At 39.4% G+C, this 20,829-nt stretch overlaps 1 protein-coding gene across 1 annotated transcript in view; it reads left to right on the top strand.

Moving 5' to 3' along the window:
* TRPM5 (transient receptor potential cation channel subfamily M member 5) overlaps positions 1-20,829 on the top strand; it is a 44,655-nt gene that overhangs the window by 23,097 nt on the left and 729 nt on the right. Inside the window, exons 14-23 of the mRNA XM_029285514.1 lie at positions 1,786-1,878; positions 6,071-6,326; positions 11,296-11,414; positions 12,264-12,396; positions 13,291-13,465; positions 14,599-14,767; positions 16,579-16,757; positions 17,744-17,876; positions 18,973-19,045; positions 19,575-19,665. Coding sequence (XP_029141347.1) covers positions 1,786-1,878; positions 6,071-6,326; positions 11,296-11,414; positions 12,264-12,396; positions 13,291-13,465; positions 14,599-14,767; positions 16,579-16,757; positions 17,744-17,876; positions 18,973-19,045; positions 19,575-19,665 — 1,421 coding nt within the window. The remainder of the gene's footprint in view (positions 1-1,785; positions 1,879-6,070; positions 6,327-11,295; positions 11,415-12,263; positions 12,397-13,290; positions 13,466-14,598; positions 14,768-16,578; positions 16,758-17,743; positions 17,877-18,972; positions 19,046-19,574; positions 19,666-20,829) is intronic.

Below are 20,829 nucleotides of genomic sequence, written 5' to 3'. Positions count from 1 at the left end.
AAATAAAACTTACAGTAAGTTTTGTTCAAGAACATTTGAACAAGGGAGGCAGTAGAATTGAAGGGAACAGCATTCAAACTATCACGCAGCAGAAAATGTTGCTCTTCTTTTTCTATTTGATGATATGGTACTAGCTGCTGTTGGCATTATCATTTGTCCAGGCAAAAATAAGTAGGAATGGACTTGATAAGTTACTCTTATCTGGGCTTCTAGCATCCAGATTATTTCACGCACTGACAGATCTGCCCAACAATTTCTGCTATAAATGTCAACTACAGTGGTTCTTCTCTTCCTGCAGGGTGCAGCTGCAATGTATTTATGCAGTTGTTGAATGTATGCCCTGTCTTCCTTATTTGTAGGAGCAATCAAGGCAGTTTACCGTCCAGAAAAATCAATGCAATGAAAAATTGAAAACAATTTGAATAAAAGAACATTTAAACAATAGCGAAAAGCCTGATGATAAAGATGCATTTTTGCCATTTTGCTACAGTCTTGGACAGAGGAAAACCAAACACATTTCTTTGTCTATGTCTGTATGGTGTGTGTGTGTGTGTGTGTGTGTGTGTGTGTGTGTGTTCCATAACTGCATCCCCTCTGCCTTTTAGGGTTCTACCTTTGGTTTTCTTGCTCCGTTGTCTTGTTTCCTCTTCCCCTAAATATCTAGAGCTTTTCTGTTAGGACCTCAAAGCTATTTCTGTCTTCCTTTATTTCTTTTTCTTTAAAATGGAGAGATGCTTCCTGTGTTGCTGTAATGCCTCTTTTCTTTAGTTTGAGCTCCAGGGTGGCCACTTACTTCTTCATTTATTATTTTTTTTTACTTCAAACATTACTACAAATCTGTACTGACAAATGTATAGCCGGACTTCAGAGTTCAGAGACACCACAGGACATGTGTACTCATTTAACTTTTGTTTCTAAAGGCACCCCCGGTAGAAAGCTTTTTATATGTTCTATCTGAAGTCATGTATCAGCATCCTGATTTGAACTTGTCTCAGACAGAAGGTGTCCCTTGTCTAGAAACCTGCTTGTCCCAAAACACCTCCCTGAATCTTGTGAAGCTCAGGTTCACCTTCTCAGGGTGTCATCTCATTCACATCTTGAGAACTTTCAACCTCTCTGGGCTAACTAACCTTGCACATAGAAAAGGTATCCTTCAAGAAGGAGGCATCCATAGGGGTGCTGATGGTGGCATCCAAATAGGCAAGATGGAAGAAGTGGTGTTATAATCCCAACCTTGTTTCTTTGTACTGGTGTCTGGTATTTTCCCCATTTTGGCCCTTTCCAACGCCAGTGCTTTAACAAAAAAACTGTCTTAGAGATACTTGCTTTGAGCTTCCATACCTAACAACCTAAGTTGTACTTCCTGTTCCTTACCCCAGTCCCCAAGTTCCTTGGACAAAAGAGTACCATAATTGCCAGCTTCACACGTATATTTTCCACCAGGCTGTTCAGATGCAATATGATCTGTGTAGATTTATTTGAATTTCATATTAAAAAAATCTCAGAAGGATGATTCTGCTAATTTTAATTTGGATTTATAATTTATGAGGAGGTAAATTTGGTTTTAATAAGATAAATCCTTGTTTTTTTGCAATATTTTGTGATATAGTTACTCTTGTGTGCATTTTTTTAAAAAAAGTATGGCTCAAAAATGTGCAAAGAGAACATCTGTTATTGTAGCTTTTTTGTATAAATCTCAAAAATGAAAATTGAATTGTCACTTCAATTGTGAAAAAAACAAATTTGTTTTCGATATCTTTAAGCATTAAATCTATTTCTTTGCAGTGAGGAGACACAGTCAGTGAAAGACCCAGACTCATTCAAAGATCTTGGCAGCCTTGATACAGAAAGGACAATGCTATCCTACACAAAAAAGAAGTAAGGTTTACATACATGGATCTAGAAATATTTTTTTAAAAAAGATGCATTTATTAATTGCAATTGCTATGACCATCCAACCATGTTAAATATAAAGTGTAATCTAAAATTGATGAAGGATGTACTTTTTCTTGTAATGGAGAAGCTAAACTTTTATCTAGGGGTTTGAATCCTTCAACTTGCTATGGTTTAACAGTTATTTTTATGAGCAGAAAAATCCATCTGCACAAATGCTGTGGAATGCGAAGAAAAATTCAGCATGTCAGCGCACATCCACAAGTCATAACTGTGTGGTTTCTCCCTCTGCATATAATGAAAGGTTTCATGGGGTAGTAGGGCTTTCTATCTTTAGAAGTTAGAACTCTAAGCCTTTTTGTCTATGGAGATTCTCAATCATCCAGGAAAATCAGGGGTAGGCAACCTTGGCTCTTTTATGACTCGTGGACTTCAACTCCCAGAATTCCTGAGCCAGCATGGCTCAGCTTGGAAACCTCTCCCTTTCCCCTCAGCATGGCTGGCTCAGGAATTCTGGGAGTTGAAGTCCACGAGTCATAAAAGAGCCAAGGCTGCCTATACCCCTGATCCAGGTCATTGTTGTCCCAAAGGTGCTTTTTCAAAAGGCAACTGGAGTTTCTTTGCTTTGCGTGAAGATGTTTCACTTCTCAACCAAGAATCTTTTACAGTTCTGACTGAATGCCTTCTGCCAGAAATCTGTTTGCAGAGATCTAGAAGTTTTTTTTAAAAAAAATGAAGCAGTCCTATTAATGCTTTCCTCTGGTGAGAACAATAGCAAAATTATGTTTATAGATGTTTGATCATTGGGAATAATTATCTTCAAAGCTCCAATTCTCAGTGAACATGCAAACCCAAGAAACTCTTTCATTGCTTTATGAAATATATTTGGGGCTCCTAAGCTCCACTGACATGAATGGGATATACAGCCAAACAAATATGTAATTTAGGAAATGGGTGAGCTCAGCCCCTAGTTAGGATGCCAAATACTTGTCACTTTGGCTAAAATATATAAAACTTTGGTATATTACTTAAAATTAAATATAAACAACAAGATCTAAAACCACTATTTTGGGAAGGTTGGATCCATTAAGTACAAAGAGATGGTTTATGATTTTTTAAAAAATATGCTGAAAAAACCCCCCAAGCTTTAATTGTCACTAGAAGCTTGAATTCTGCTTCCCCCACTGTTTCTCTAATGATGAATTTTAATACAATATCCACCCTATCCACCTTTGCTTCTCTCCTGCAGTGAAATTATTACTGCGGTTTTTTTAATATTAGTTTGTTGCTATGGGAATGGCTGGGATGAACACTCATATCAAATGTATATATAACCTCACTACAGACTTGCTCACCCAGAGCGCAAAGGAATAGCCCTTTTCATCATGGCTATATTTAATGTTTAATAAAAGTGCCAGGGGAAATTTAAAAACTGTAGTAGGAGTTATTTCCACTGAGCTTCATTTGAAAGCTTTTTTTCTATACACGTCCTTCTCCTTAGAATCAGCTCTTAATGTTCATTACCATTCACCATCAGTCACATTTACAGAAGAGCAATAGAAATATAAAATAACCAAAAGAGACACTGTGTCAGATGAAATCCATCAGAAGCCTCATTACAAGGTGTCTTAATGAAAGTATGCTATCATTACAATAGCTTGTCCATTGGAGATCATTCCATGAATCAGAGTATAATTTGGATCTTTTTTTAAAAAAATATATTAAATTTCAAAAACAAACATTAAAATTTAGACTAACATAAAAGGAAAAGACATAGGGAAATAAAAGAACAAGTTAAAAAGTGACAGAAAAAAATCCATCCAACAGATTTATAATCAAAATGACCTTCAATTATTTCTAGTGCACAGATATTAAAACAATACAACAACCTCTTTCTAGGTTGTTTCTTTCTAAATAATAACAATATTTAAAATACCATAAGACACTAATCAACATTCTGAAAAACCAATACTGATCATATATTCCTCTCTTAATTTTAATCTAACACACAATAACTTGTCAAAAATGAATAAGTGTATATTTGAAAAATTGCACTATTACTCTAGTCCAGGGCTTTTCAACCAGTGGTACGGGTACCACCTGTGGTACATTGGCACCTGGCAGGTGGTACGCGACCATCCTAGAAAAGTGGTAGTGGGGGAGGGGAATGAGCTGAACCGGTGGCAGCACCACACAAGCCTGAGCGAGAGATGGCTGGAGCTGCAGGGCTGTCAGGGCTCAGCGGAAGTGCCAGGATCAGCGCCAGGATCCAGCTGGAGCTCGGCACTAATCCTGGCGCTTCTGCTGAGCCCAGACGAAGCGCTGATCAGCTGGAATGTTGCAGCATCTTCAGGGTCTTGTGATTTACATTCAGTTGCTTGGCAACTGGTTCATATTTATGACGGTCACAGTGTCCCAGGGTCATGTGAAGTGACCAAAACCTGCTGCAACTACCCAGCAGATGGGGAGGGGAATAAAAACCAAACACTCCCCCACCCCACCCTCACTGCCAATCCTCAACAGAAATGCTCACAACAATGAAAACCTCAGATAGGAGGAAGAGCATGGCCGGGCGGGCAGGCAGGTGCCTTGCTCAGCTGTGCTTGGGGGGGCACTTTTTTCAGTGCCATTGTAACTTCAAACAGTCACTAAGCGAACTGTTATAAGTCGAGGACTACCTGTACTTTATCACTTTTTTCCTTTGGGGGGGGCATCATCAAGTTTTTGACACCTTGCTAGGCGACTGGTGGTACTCGGATGTTGCCATATCCTAAAAGTGGTACAATGGGTGAAAAGGTTGAAAAGTCCTGCTCTAGTCGAATCAAATCTAGTCTTCAAATTCCAAAGTCAAAAGTTGATTTTTTTCCCCTCCATATCTTGTAAGATAAGGAGAAAACAGTGGTCTCCAAGTCACAAGAAATTTAGTCAAATTATTGTCTCTAAGCAAGGCAGTCAATTCTGCCATCTGAGCTAGCTCTATTAGTTTCAAAATCCATTGATTTTTCCATTGTGGGTATTTTATTTGGATCCTCTCTTCTGAAAGCAGAAAACATTCAACCCACAGAGACTTCTACAACCCCCTCCTATAATCCTGGGTGCCCTGGCATCAGAGTTCCAATGTCAATAAAGACAAAGAGATGGGACTCTCTTTCACAATCTCTGCCCTGGGCCTGTCAACTCAGAAGTAAGCTATGTTGCAATATGGGAGAGTTATTCTGGAGTATTTTAAATTGAGTTCCAGGGATAAAATGCTACTCCCCCCCCCCAAATTTTCCTTAAATGAACTATTGTTAGTCTTCCTAAGTAGATGGACAGAAAACACAACCAGATGAGCTAATTCTAATTTATTGTAAGTCTACATTAACAGAATATTGCGAGTCTGAAAGTACAAATCTCCTGTAGTCTCTTTTTGTAGCCTGATAGGTGGGGAAGGATCCATTCGGAGCTTCCTTTTCTGCCCATTATGCAGCTGCAGATCCCTCCTCCCCCTTGTCTGATCATTTTCTAGGGAACATCTTTCTTCACCTTTTTCCACCTCCCAAGGTCATCTCAAATATCATTTCAAATATCATTACATCATAATGTTTGTTATCACAAATTGGTTATACTTGCTCATAAATTATCATAAATGCAGATTAGAAATGCTGTTTAAATGTAAACTTATTTTCATTTCATTAAAGGTCACTTTAGAGACAATGTGATGCCACCACTATTCATAGATATGTAAATTTGACTTGCTGTGAGATTTGCGCTCATCAGTTCTTTTGATGCTGTTTGCTATTCCTAATAGATGGACTCTAGGAACTCATTCCTGAAACATTATGAACTTGTGTCAATATGATCTGAATCTTAGGGAAAAAATGATTGGGTACCTGTTGATCAAGTTTCCACTGGAATCAATGAGAGCAATCTAAGTCATATCAATGAAATGAAGATTTCTTTGGTTGACCTTATTAAAAAGATGCATTGAATATCCTCATACTTCAATAAGGTGGGGAATAAAGCTGTTTAAATATAGCAATTACAACTGAATTGGGGGGGAAACTTATCTGGATGCAGTTGCTTCATTTTAATGGAAGAATTTGGGAAAAACAGAACAATCAACATCTCTCTAAAGCCAGTATGAGCCGTTGGCAGACTCATGTTGAGAACTGCATTGTTTCTTTCACTTTTGCAGGGCTGATGCCAGACTAGAAGCAGAACCTGCCTCTGGGAATATTGCCTATGCAACATTTATGTTTACACGCTGGAAAAAATTCTGGACTGCTCCTGTTACAGTCTTTATGGGGAATGTTGTTATGTATTTTGCTTTTCTCTTTCTATTTGCCTACGTCCTCTTAGTGGATTTTAAATCTCCACCTAAAGGTCCCGCTATCAAGGAGAACATACTCTACTTCTGGGTCTTTACACTAGTCTTGGAAGAAATCAGACAGGTTGGTAACACTGGTCTACAAGGAGAAAGCGTCAAAAATGAAAGTAACTAAATTTTACCAAAATTGAGTCACTAATAAAAGAAAATTAAGTCCTGAGTATTAATTGACTCCAGTTTCCAAAATATAGCTTCAGGTCAAAATTGCATCAAAATAATTTATAAAAGCCTAGTAAAACCACACCTGGAATAATGCAGCCAATTTTGGTCATCATATCACAAAAAAGATGTTGAGTGTTTGGAAAAAAATCAGAGAAGAGCAACTAAGATGATCAAAGGCCTGGAGACTAAAACATACAAAGAACGGCTGCAGGACTTGGGTTTGGCTAGTCTAAAGAAAAGAAGAAATAGAGGAGACATGATAGCAGTATTCCAGTATTTGAGGGGCTGCCACAAAGAAGAGGGGGTCACATTATTCATCAAAGCACCAGAGGGCAGGACAAGAAACAATGGTTGGAAACTGATCAAAGAGAGAAGCAACCTGGAATTAAGGAGAAACTTCCTGACAGTGAGGGCAATTAACCAGTGGAACAGCTTGCCTCCAGAAATCATGGGCGCTCCATCATTGGAGATTTTTAAGAAGAGGCTAGACAGTCACTTGTCTGAGATGGTATAGATTCCCTTCCTTGAGCAGGAGGCTGGACTAGAAGACCTCCAAGGTCTATTCTATTCTATTCTATTCTATTCTATTCTATTCTATTCTATTCTATTCTATTCTATTCTATTCCATTTAAAATTATGAGGGGGATGTGCAATTAATCTCGATACCTTTTCTACAAAATGTGATATAGCAATGAGAATGGTGCCACACCAATTGTTATAAATTTATCTTTTTATTGATACCAATAACATAACTTTCCATTCATTTATTGTTTTTTTGTGTAACATTTTCAGCCTTTTTTCATTATGCAAGAGGTTCCACTGTTGTAATCTGGAGCCCAGTAGCTCTGCCTTACTCTTAGGCAATTCCAAATCCCTGACCAGGTCATTTAGTTCACTCTGTGAAATTAGATGTGGTTCAGGAAGAGCATACAGTGGGCTAAAGTTTGGGTCCACTGGCAATAGACAGCTCTGGATCCGTTGCATCCTCTCATCCTCTTTATCATCATCTGCCTCTAGAAAGTAGGATTCTGGTGGATCTGGAATTGGCAAATCCTCACCAAGGGGTACAAGACACAGTGCGGATGGAATATTTGGATATTGCACGGTCCACTTCTTCTTTCTTGGGATCGTTTTTGTAACTGGGGGAACCATGCAAAAATAGCAATCGCTACTATGATTGGTGGGTTCCCTCCACACCATTGGGACTATGAAAGGCATGGACTTTTTCTTCTTGTTTAGCCAATGATGCAGATAAGTTGCACATGTAATGCAACAATAATGAGGGGCCAAACTCTTCTTCTGATCCCCTATTTTGCATCCAAAATATAGGTGGTATGCCTCTTTTTACCACTGCCATCATACTGCACTTTTGAGATGCAAATGTAACCTCACTACAACTGTAGCAGAAGATATCTGCATTGTTTACACAGTTTTGCGGCATCTTGGCTTCTGAGTCAAAATATCATGCAACTGTTCCTTGGAAATGTTAGGCAATGATACTTTCACAAGGCACCAGATGTAGCTACTGTATATGATGCATAGATCTGACCAAGACAAATGTGTCTTGCAATAAAAGAACAATAAATTACAGTTAGGTAATAATCTTTAGTCTCAAAGGGAAGATAAATTTATACACTTCTATATGGTACCATTTTCATTGTTCTACTGTACTTTGTCGAGAAGTTACAAGGTATCATGATCATTAGACACCTCTTCACTTGTAGGCAAATATATTCGCCTGTGTATACAGGTAATCCCCAAGTTACGAGCGTTCACTTAACACTCGTTCAAAGTTACGTGATCAGCGCCCCCTAGTGTTTATGAGCAAAGCCCAAAATTACGACTATTGCAGCACTACAGCAGTCGTTCACCCTTATGAGTGACCACAGAGGCTCTGCAATATTCACCCTATTCCTCTCCCCGGTCCACACAACTGCTTCCCCCTCCCTTCCTGCCACCCCGGACTCATCTTGCAAAATCTGTCTCCTCTCTGTCACGGTTTCTTTCTCTTTGAGGGAGAGGAGATTCTGCTTGGAAATGCTTTTCACGCCGACAATGGAAGCTCTTGGGTACTGTAATATTGTGCGAGTTCAAACACAAATTCTCTGCAAAAGAGAACATGGCTCCCGGAAACTTCTATTCTCTGGGGGTGGGAAGTGTTTGCTTCGTTTGCATGCCTATGGGGCAAAGCGTGGAATGGGAGTCAGCCAGGCGCAGGAACCAATGCTGTCCGTGGCCCAGGTGCGCTGCTCGCTCACATGTGCCAGCCTTAGAGGGCAGGAACGAAGCCTTCAACTGAGTGGGGAGGCATTGCGGGGTTGGGTCCCTTGCACCCGCATCCAAGCCAGCAACAGCAGCAACCACCTGAGCAGCCATGATCCCCCTCCCCAGCCACCCACCCACTCTGCCCAACCTAGTCCTCGCCTGACCGGTTAGCTGGCACAAATCCTCACCACTCTTCTCCTCTTCCTCACTCATTGAGCAGCTATGGCTTGAGTTTCTCTGCTCTGTCTGAGTGAAAGGAAATGGAGGTGCAGAGCAGGATTGCTCTCAATAAGGCAAGTGCATGCAGCACACATGCATCTTCTTGAGAGCAATCCTGCTCTGTGCCTCTGGTTTCTTCCTTCAGAACGGAGCAGAGAAACTCAAGCTGCTGCTGCTGCTCAAACACTTTTTATCCAAACACAGACCTGAGAGAGATTGGAAAGTATGTGTGCCTGCAGTGAGGCACTTCAGAAATGGAAAGGAATGCTCCATGTGACTGCTTGAAACTCCGTGTTACTCAGGTCTCCATTCAGATGAAAGGTGTTTGAGCGCCTATGGGGCTATTCAAAACGCAGGGATTTGCTGTGTTTTGAAGAGCCCCACCAGAGCACAAACACTGCACAATCCACAATGCCAAATCCTAACTCCCACCCCACCCCAGGGCATCCACAATGCCAAATCCTAACCTTCACCCCACCCCAGGGCATCCACAATGCCAAATCCTAACCCCCACCCCACTCCAGGGCATCCACATTCCTTCATTAACATCCTTTCCAGCTCCATTCTCCATGTGCAGGGCAATAAAAGAAGTTTGTGGGACTAAAAAAAAAAGATCACTCCAACCTTCCAACTTCTCGCGGAAAAAAAAAGATCTCACAAAGTTGGAAGGTCTGACTGAACTTTTTTTTTTTACCAGTAGTCCCACACGCTTCTTTTGTTGCCCTGCATGCAGTGGCAGAGAACAGAGCTGGAAAGGAGGTTAGTAAAGGGATGCTTTGGGGAAGCAAGGGAGATGGGCAGAGCCCTGATGCTGGCAGAGTGAGGCAGCGGTGGCCAGAGCAGACCCTTCCTCGTTTGGAAGCACTCTATAGTTGCTGAAAGACTTTTTATCCAAACGGAAGCCTGACAGAGATTACAAGCTCCGTATGCCTTGAATGGGGCGCTTGGGAAACGGAGCCTTCTGCTCCATTTCTAAGCATGCGCTGGCAGCCACGCAAAGCTTCCAGTCTCTGTCAGGTCTCCGTTGGGATAAAAAATGTTTCAGCACCTATGGAGCGCTTCCAAACACAGGGATGGCTGCATTTGGAAGTGCTCTATAGGTGCTGAAAGACTTTTTTCCAAATAGAAACACATACATTTTAACGAGCAAGATTCACTCCCACGGGTTTTTGAGTTACGAGTGGAATGTGCAGTCTCCATTACACTCATAACTTGAGGACTACCTGTAAATCTTTATTGTGAAATATCTTGAAAGCTTTAGCCAACCAACACCTTTACCACCTGTTTTCTAATTCATCTAATAAAAATACGTAAGAATTAACACATTTTATCTCGGAGGTTGATAATTTCCCAAAATTTGTAGACCAGTGTAATTTACTCTGTGCTGTCTGCTGTGTTGCTAAATTTATGAGGTCAGTCTGGAGGTTCCTAAACCAGAACACGGCAGGAAAAGCAAGGGAGAAAAAATGGTAGCATTTTGCCATAGACACTACTAGCATCCTGATTCACTCTGGAGCTTCTGTTCTGAAAGTTTTATACAGCCAAAAGGAAAGAATGAATCCTTCTAGATTATTAATGGCTCAGGAAGTAGAAATCTGCAAGTAGGTGATAAGAATAAATTATTGCATTATTTCAACTATTTCATATCTTTTCCTTTTCCTCTCCTTTGAAGAGAAACTGTATATATCTGCATTTTTTAAGCCGCAGCTATGCAAAAAGCCTTGAGCTACAGTCAATATTGACTGAATTCATTAAATTTTGGCACAGGAAAAATTGAATGAGATTTAGGACTGATTGCTGCAAACACACCAGCAAGTATAATCCCATGCAAATGTTTATCTTAGTCCAATGCTGAGTTTTAAATGTAGAGTTATGCCATCGCAGCTGTGGGAATCTGGTAGCTTCAGTGACGAATTGATCCTGAGGGTGTTACTACAAATATGAACTCACACATATTTCAATGATGTCTCAAACTAGAATAGGAAACTTTGTCAGAATGCAAGAGCATTAAAGTGGTAGGTTCTCTCTCTCCCACAAAAGCCACAGTCTCCTATAATCATGAAGCTTGATAAAATGCTGTACAATGTATAGTTCAGAATCAATGAATTAATTTTCTGATCCCATCGATCCCATCTAGGGATGCCAAGTATAGGCTGGCATTAGCAACATGGCTATATCAGGTGGGCCATCCAAACCCATAAAAATAATTTTCCAAGCAATAGGATGCTCAGGAATGAAAGACCTGTTAGTTATTCAGATGCATATAGGAAGCCAAGGGAAAAAAGTGATCCTTATTTGCAACTGTCATATATTTCATACTCAATTTTGAAATGTTGAACTATTGGCGAAGAAATGAAAGGATTAACATAATAGCTGTTAACTTGCAGAGTTCCTATACTGATGGAGGCATGAATCTAATAAAAAAATTCAAGCTCTATGTAGAAGATAATTGGAACAAGTGTGATATGTTGGCTATTTCCTTGTTCATCATTGGAATTGCTTGCAGGTATGTGGCTTCAGGTGTTTCTCCCCCCCTCCGCCTTTTTTTTCAAAGGATGATATTACAGGTAGCAAGAGAAGAGATGATACAGTGCTGAGAAAAAAGTCCTAAAAGGCACTAAGTGGCCAAGCATGGGAGATAGCTACCATAAGTGGAAATTATAAAATGATTAGTAGTTTAGAATAAGAGATGTCTTGGCGGGGAAAACAAGGAATAACTATACAGTTCTTGTAAGAATCAGAGGATACCTTGAAAAATTCAATCAGTGCAAACCATAAACAGCAGAGCTACAATTCATCAGTAATACAGGGTAGATGACTACTATACTTCTTGGTACAGTTGCCATAGCTCTTTTCCAGGGGCAACAAGGCTATTTGTTATTCTTTAGCTGTATTTATTTGAGTTTTTAATCCAGCCAGAGTCACTGTTATGCAAGATGGGCTGCCATATAAACGGAATAAACGCATAAACAAATATCTAAATGGTGCAAAATAAGGATCTTATCATGCCTGAAAAACCAGCATTGGTTGCTAATTGCAACCAACCAGTTTCTGGGCAACTGGTGATTTGTCATGATCTTGGATAAGATTAGCTGAAGAGACGTCTGTAAGGATTCCCCCACTTTCAAAGAGTATTCTTTGGGAATATGAAGAGAGCATTATTTGCAAGCTATGGGCCATAAACTTTTGAAAACAGATATTTACACCTGTATTTAGAAAAGAATTTAGTTTGAGCTGTTTTATTCTGATATTAATAGTTATGCATTTGTGTTCTAATGGTGCCTTCTTACTGTGTTCCTATTTTTACTTTATTTTTGCATCTTTTTCATGATAACTGCCTTCATCCTCTTATCAGAATGTTTAATTCAACCTTTCACGATGGTCGAACAGTACTAGCAATTGATTTTATGGTGTTCACTCTGAGACTGATTCATATTTTTGCCATTCATAAACAACTGGGCCCAAAGATTATCATTGTGGAAAGAATGGTAAGTACAGCCTTGCCGAGAGAAATGAAAACAAATGGGGTTGGACCTGGTTTTCAATCTAGCAGACTCAAGGGAAATTATGCTATTAATTTCAAATTTCTAAGTATTGTTACATTCACCCCCATATTTATTTATGTATAGACTTACTAAGACATCTACCAGACACCCTGTAGAAGATTTCCTTGCTGTCAGTGTGCCAGGCACACAGAAAGGGCTCTTCCCCTCCCCCCACCCATTGTCTTCCATTCTATGTTTAGAAACCTAGCAACTTTTTTTTTTTGCTTTTCTTTGTTGCTTCCTTTTACTTTTTTATCTCAGCTTTTAAAACTGTATTTGAATCTTAATTAGCTAGCCTGGACACTGTTTTGAGGAGAAAGTCAGTATAATATTGAGGAAATAAAAAGAAATTCTGCTCTTAGAAAATGCTTATATTTATCTTCTAAATGCAATATATTTGAAGGAACTTCTGCTAGGTTGGAAGTACTAGAAGTTAAAAAAAAGGGGGGGGGAGCCCTGACTATAGCAGAAGGAATTTTTCCTGCAAAAGATGCAAGAAGGTAACTTTTCTTTCCAACATTTGTGTATGTGTGTGTGTGTATGTGTGTGCTCAATTTGACTAGACATATGACTCACAGCTTTGCATTCTAACATATTTGTACAGCCTGCATTAAACAAAATTGTCCTTCCAATAAATCTAAGTCCTAGTTCGGCACAAAAGAGGATTTTTGAGAATACATGATGAGAAGGAAAAGAAATCCATTGTGATTCTCTTTGAATGTTTCTAATCGAATAGCCACCAACTCGACTTTTCCAGATATCTTGGGTCTAAAACACACCTGGAGGGCACAAGGATGGAGGAAGAGATTTTAGTTCTCATTATTATTATTTTTACAGATGAAGGATGTTTTTTTCTTCCTCTTTTTCCTGAGTGTCTGGCTCATTGCATATGGTGTGGCCACAGAAGCTTTGCTTCATCCTGATGACAGCCGTGCTGAGTGGATTTTCAGGAGGGTCCTTTATCGTCCCTACCTTCAAATATTTGGACAAATTCCATTGGATAAAATAGATTGTGAGTTTCATTTACAGTTCCTCAGCAATCCTACTTTTTGATTAAAGGGGTTTTGACAGATAATAATAAATCAGTCAACAGCATTCTCATTGCACTGTATCTGAAGTCATCTGTACTGTAAGGTCTATATTGTATTAATGATGAGGAATGGCATAATCCACTATGATAGACATAGAGCAATTCAAAACTTAACACCGTGTGCTGATTTGCACAGTATTATAAGTCCAACCACTGAATCATACCAACCAGCTAGAAACATTTAGTCACATGTGAGTAAAGCCATCATTTACATAAGATAGAATTGATAAAGGAACAGCATAGGACAGTGATGGTGAACCTTTTAGAGACCGAGTGCCCAAACTGCAACCCAAAACCCACTTATGTATCATTGGGTGCTGGGTGGGCATGGCCCACTGGGTGGGCATGGCTGCAGTGGTAACGGCAGACTGGGTGGGACTAAAAAGTTCAATCAATCAATTCCAACTTTGCGAGATTTTTTTTTCCCCGCAAAAAGTTGAAATTGATTGATTGATTGAACTTTTTTTTTTTTTTGCACACAGTGGCGAAAAGGTTTTATAAAACCCAGCTGAAGGCCTAGGACTGGGGTGATGGCGCGCGTGCCCACAGAGAGGGCTCTGCGTGCCATCTGTGGCACGCGTGCCATAGGTTCGCCATCACGGGCATAGGACAAATATGAAAGCATTTTGGTTACCTGTGGCAAAAGCCTGTTCTAGTCCTTCACCTTGAAAATCAGTCTAAAACGTTTGGATTTAGGTTTAAATTAGATTCAGTGATATCAATGAGGTTTATGACAGAGTCCTCCAAGTCCTTTGGCTGGGGTGTTTCTTCAGAAGTTCTGACAGAAATGGCGAAGTCCAGTTGTCCTCTTTTGCTACATCTTTTTGTTTCCCCTGTTACATTCTGTTCTACTTGCAAGCTCTGATTCCTAGGCCTGTCCCTTATAGATGCTACTGCTGAGTGTCAGCTGCATCAATTCACCTGATTCCTTTGTAAAGTCAATGTAGTAGGTTGTTTTAGCAAATCATTCTGAAGCTTTAACAGTTTCAACCATCTTTCCTTCCTTCCTTCCTTCCTTCCTTCCACTGCTCTTTTTTTAAACTTCACTATCACAGCATCTCGCATGGATTTTGGAAACTGCACATTGGGTCAGCAGAAGAACCAGACGGCGAGTGACTTCTCATGTCCCAGTGCCTACGCTAATTGGCTGGTCATAATACTCTTAGTCATTTTCCTACTGGTCACAAATGTGCTGCTTATGAATCTCTTAATTGCCATGTTCAGGCAAGTATAAAATGAGGGTCTGTAAGAAAATAGAAGAAGCCTTCTGTCTAATAGCCACAGATAGAATAATATGCATGCACACTCTCTGGGACATATCTTTTATGTGTGTGTGTAATAGATGGAATCCACAAAAGGTTTTGCAAAGAAAAGCAGCAGCAAAATAAACACAGTGAGAGTATAGCTATGTGTTCTGAAATAAATCCTGTTGAGGAAGTGTAATGTGATTTACTTCTGGATAAGTGTGTGCTGGACTGACATATTACCTATTAGTCCTTGACTTACAACCACAGTTGGAACCAAGGTTTCGATTGCTAAACAAGGCAGTTGTTAGTCAGTCATTCCCAATCTTGTGATCTTTTTTGCCATGGTCATTAAGAGAATCAGTGCAGGTTTTTAAGTGAATCGCATGGTTGTTAGGTGAATCCAGCTTCCCCCATTGACTTTGCCGGTCAGTTGATTGGCAGTTGATAAATGGCCATCACATGACACCGGGACACTGCAACCATCGTAAATATATGTTGGTTGCCAAGTGCCCAAATTTTGATCATGTGACTGTAGGGCTGCTGCGATGGTCATAAGTATGACTTTTTTCAGTGCTATTGTAACTTTGAATGGTTACTAAACGAATGATTGTAAGTCAAGGACTACCTGTACAGTAATGGTCTGCTTCCTTAGCACTCATTTCACTGGAATTTGGGTATCCCAAGTTTGTCACAAAAAGAATTGCTGATAGAGTCAGGAAGGTTCTCAATCTATTGAAAATAAAGACTTACAGTAATATTGTTCAGCATATTATTAATATGTGTAAATACATTACTTTTGCAAAATGTAAATGCTTAATAAAATTGCGCATATTGTGCAATAGCTAATTCGTGCAAGTAGTTAAATAAATAGTCCTATCTTTGGAAATAATCTATTTAACTTTATTTTCTTTGGAGGTTAATAAGAACTTTTTATAGCTTATGTGGAATTCTAGACATTTGTCTTTGTAAGGCTTTTTATGAAACATACTTGCCATCTTCAGGACCTTTCAAAATCCACTGAAAAATATTTACTATGATCTCATCCAGCTCAGAGATATATTGCAATATAGTTGGATAACCTTTCTTCAAATAGGCAGGAGTATTGGTATTCATGTGATCATATTATCTCTTCCTGATCTGGAAGTCCTAAATAGCTCATGTTCCTTCCAGTATTGGGTGATGTACTTTTGTCACACAGAACAAAAATAAGAAAGGAAACATAAACTTTGTCTATTTTAAACCAAGGGATATAACAACACTAAAACAAATACAGCCTAAAATATTCTGTAGTCACTTGAAAGAGCTATTCTCAGGTAGCAAATAAATGTATCAGATGTACGGTAGATATTAAATGTTTGATGGCACTTGAAATATAAAACAAGCTGATGAAACATACAGCTTGTGGAGAGTATTGGAAGAGATTTTAACAAAATGGTGATACTGTTTCAGGTGTAATCTCATTTGTCCAATGCGTCAAGTACATCAATGCTTGAAGATTCACAGGAATATTTTACCGCTTTCAAGAATGTATTAATTGAGATCAAACTCAAGGCCTAGAACTGCCTCTCCAAACCACTGGAAACAGTTATCACGTTTCATACAAAATGAATTGTCAAATTCATTTTATCTCAGCAGAACCCAAACTTGTTTACTGTCAGTGTTAATCACACCAAGAAAAGCTGGCAGACCGCTTTCTCAATTAGAAAAACATCAAGAACTTTACACATCTGAAAACAATCTTCTTTTTAGAGAATGAGATCTGTTGATACAACCCTTTTTCCTTTTAAGTTACACTTTTCAGGTTGTTCAAGGGAATGCAGACATCTTCTGGAAATTTCAGCGATACAACTTGATTGTTGAATACCACGGTCGTCCTGCATTTGCTCCTCCTTTTATCATTATTGACCACATTAAACTATTTCTTAGATGGGCCCTTAAGAAGACCGAACACAAAAAAGAACATCTGGGTAAGCTGTGGGCAGAGTGGTAAGAACAAGCTGAGGATTATATACATACATACACACACACATACATACAGTACATATATTAATGTATCATCATAAACCGTATTATTACTTTATGCAATAGTAAAGTTCATTTCTATATAATTAGCTGTGGATTATTATTTTTAAAAATTGAAATGGATTGTAGGGGATGAATAACCTTCTTCACTATGGTGCCCTCCAGATGGTTTGTAATCCACACTATCGGGATCATTTTACATTGCAGAGGTCTGCATTAAAATGGTGTTAGCTGTAATTACATTAAAACAAATTAAGGTTAAAAACAAAATTGAATTAAACATTAATTTTTACTTAAAAACAAAAACTCACTTTCTTAAAAATATATCGGTAGAAACTATTACTGCTGTAGCAGAGAGAACAAATTGATGAATATCTGTAAGATCCAAAGTTATAAATGAAGACTACTACGGGGTATCCATCTCCAAAATATTTTCCAATTTTATTTACAAGTAGACTACTACATTTTAAATCAAAATAGAACATTGGTCTACATCGGGGCTTTGAGGAAGCATTCAGAATGGAAATTAAGGCGGCCCACAAATCCTCCAGGGTAGAGATGAACATTTGTATGGGGAAACAGTTCCTATGCTGGGGGTGCAGGAGTGGTGTCCTGTGCATTTGTGAACTGGCTTATTGGGCTTCTTTCAAAATACAGCTATGAGTCAGCCATTGGACTTAGACTACATGGTCCCTTTCCTGTCCACATTCTTAAAGTGTATATTTAAGTTTAAGAGAGCTCTATGAAAACTAGGCATGCAGTATTACTGGGGTGTATTCAATATTCATTTGATTATAGGGTAATATTGAAACGCTATGGAAAACCAACAATAGTGATGATTTTGCTATATTTTGATATTAGTTTACCCCCCCACCCCCCTTTGGCCACTGTTTCCTTCTCCTCGTCCCAAGTCTAATCTCCCTTCCTTCAGAAAGAGACATTCCAGAAGATCTGGATCAAAAATTAATAACCTGGGAGTTGCTACAGAAAGAAAATTATCTGGCAAATTTGGAAATAAAGAAAAAAGAAAGCAACGAAGAAAAACTGAAGAAAATGTCAGACAAGTAAGTAAACGTCTGCAAGTAAAATGCAGTTTGACATAATTAAAAAGCAAGCAGCCCATTTACAGGTTTATAATTAAGTGAGCAGCAAACTTTTAATAATGGGTGGTTTTATTTACTTCATTTTCATTGCCTTATTCTTTTCCTGTTTTCCTTTCCCTTTTTGAAGCTGTTAACCCCATCCCCATATGAAACTTAACCCAACACTGTTGTTCTTCAATCCAAAACACTGCAAATGTGTACAAACAGATCCTTCTTTAGGTGATATGGGAAATCCCAACATTCAAAAATGCACACACATTATTTGGAATACAGCCCTTGCAATGAAAATGTCAGGAATGGCATTAATAGAAGTCATTTTTTTGTGATAAGCTGTTCTAAATGTAGCGATGAACAGCAGATTCTGATGTTTAAAGCCGAGTTCAGACACCCAATGGTTCCTACAGGTTCACTAACTGAATTCTGACTAGGACAGGATTGCACAACTGTTACCTGCATGTAGAATCTATGTACAGTACGTGGAATTTGAGTAGCAGGTAGCAATCACTCAAAATCCAAGCTAGAAGATATGAGTAGCTACAGTAAGTGGATGAATTCAATCTTACCGTTCATTTCCTAGGTCAGCAGCCCCCAACCTTTTGGGCACCAGGAACCGGTTCTGTGGTTTTTTCCGTGGACCGGAGGGGTTGTGGTTTCGTGTACTGTCTGCATCCTGCAGATGAGGCTTTGCTTGTTTGTGCGGCCCGGTTTCTGGCATGCTGCAGACTAGTGCCAGTCCACAGACTGGGGGTTGGGGACCCCTGTCCTAGATGAATAATTATTAATTCACAGAAATTATTTGCAGTAGACACTATTCTAAATATGTCTTAGATCAGGGGTCTTCAAACTTGGCCCTTTTATGACTTTGGACTTCAACTCCCAGAATTCCTCAGCCAGCGTGCCTGGCTGAGGAATTCTGGGAGTTGAAGTCCACAAGTCATAAAAGGGCCAAGTTTGAAGACCCCTGTCTTAGATGCTATGCTCTACTGAGTTCTTCAGGACCTCCTCTCTGACAATGTTCTTGTTCTGACTCTATTATTGTTGGTTCATTTTAAAACAGGGTGGACAGCCTTTTAAAGAATTTTAGTGGTCTAAAAGAGCAAGAGAAACAGCTTAGATCTTTGGAATCAAAAGTAAGAATTTCTTTTTATGCTTCAGTTGCACAATTTTTAATTTGTTCATACATGTTTCCAAGATCAATGTTCAGAAATCATGATAGGATTTCATGCATCAATCATTTTTTTGTTTGGAGCATGCTTAAGTGAGGTGGATAAACAATAGTTTATGGCCTTCTCCAGAAGGATACTTCAATAACAAGTATACCTTCAAAATATGTTACATTCAAAGGACATTTTAGATTCTAAACCCAATGAACAGTTCATAGATTCAAAGGTCTCAATAGAACAAAAGAGCTAAGGAGAAACTATTTTATATGCAATTACCCAGAAGTAAACCTACTGAATGGTCAAACCTTAGTAAATGGGTAGAGGGTTTCAACCTTCACCCTACGGTTTCTGACTCTATGATTGTATCACACACGCACACACACAAAAACACTATGCCATCCGGTTTGATTTCCCAGAATTTTGCTATAATTAGTATTATAATTGTAGTATGTCTCAAATAGTAATGGTATCCAAATAATTTGTTTTTATTATGCAGATTAGCTACTCCACAGATATGCTTTCTTCAATGGCAGACACTTTAGTAAAAAACAGTTTATTTTTCAGCAGGCCAATTTCAAACTACACACGTGAGTAATGTGTTGATAAAGATTGGGTGGGGTGGGTAAGGAATCAAAACGAAGTAAAAAAAAAAACCTAAAATCCGTAAAAACAGCCTAATACTCAAAAATACACACCAGAATTGCTGTAGAAGAGTCCATAACAGTACTAAGTACAATATTGGCTGTGACCTCATACATTGGATTCAGTCATAATGAAGTTTGTTTGGCTTGGGCTGGGTTTTGTGTATCCAGCCATTTTAATTAATGCTTAACAAATGGTGCCAATAAACAATGCTTTATTCAATAAACTATGAGAAACAAGCTGTAGCCCTTAGGAATGTGTAAATCTTATTTTCTTAATCATCATATTATAAAGACATAATGATGTAATGATTAGGAATTTAAAATCTTGTCACTGCTCTTGACTGGCTAGGTCAGACATGTCAAGCACAAGGCCTGGGGGCCGGATGCAGCCCGCGAAGTGGTTTCATGTGGCCCGCGAAGCCATCCTGGAAACAGTGAGGGAATAGCCCCTGCTGCCTTGGCCCTGGCCCAGGCCAACCGGGAGCCAATGTACAATTTTTTGGTGGCCATCTATGCTGAAACATATTCAGTCTTAGCTCCATAAGCCCCCCCCCCTGGCATGGCCTGAGAGGAACAGCGAGGCTCCTCCAGTGGACCATGCCTTGGCACTTGCCCTGGTCCCACCCCCTTCTGCCAGAGACCCTCAGATCTATCCCACTCCTGCCCAGGCTCCCACAGGCACCCTTGACGCAAATGCTGTAGAGCTGGACACACACCCAGTACGCCACACCCACCCCATCCACGCCCACCCAGTAGGCCGCACCCACCCTGGCCACACCCACCCAGCCCCAAGGGCAACCACAATGCTGATGTGACCCTCATTGAAATTGAGTTTGAAACCCCTGGGCTAGGTAGTTCACAGCAATCCCTCTGAAATTCCAGCTTAACCTCCTATGTGAAAATATGAGGGAAATGTTGGCCTGCTACACAGGAAAGTACCCAAAAAACCCAAACAGCCCCTCTCCTTTGGAACAGTCTTGTGGCATCTTCAAACATGCCTATTTCTTACAGCTATGTTTCTCTGCATTAAAATGAATATGCTATATATAATTATTAACCTTAAGATAGCACAATACTCCCTCAGCAGAAATAGGAGGGGCATTTGAA

Source organism: Protobothrops mucrosquamatus, unplaced genomic scaffold (genome assembly GCF_001527695.2).
Source record: "Protobothrops mucrosquamatus isolate PMUCROS unplaced genomic scaffold, P.Mucros_1.0 scaffold1799, whole genome shotgun sequence".
NCBI classification, from domain to species: domain Eukaryota; kingdom Metazoa; phylum Chordata; class Lepidosauria; order Squamata; family Viperidae; genus Protobothrops; species Protobothrops mucrosquamatus.
Note: the sequence above shows the minus strand (reverse complement) of the source record. Positions and strands in the feature narration are given on the sequence as shown.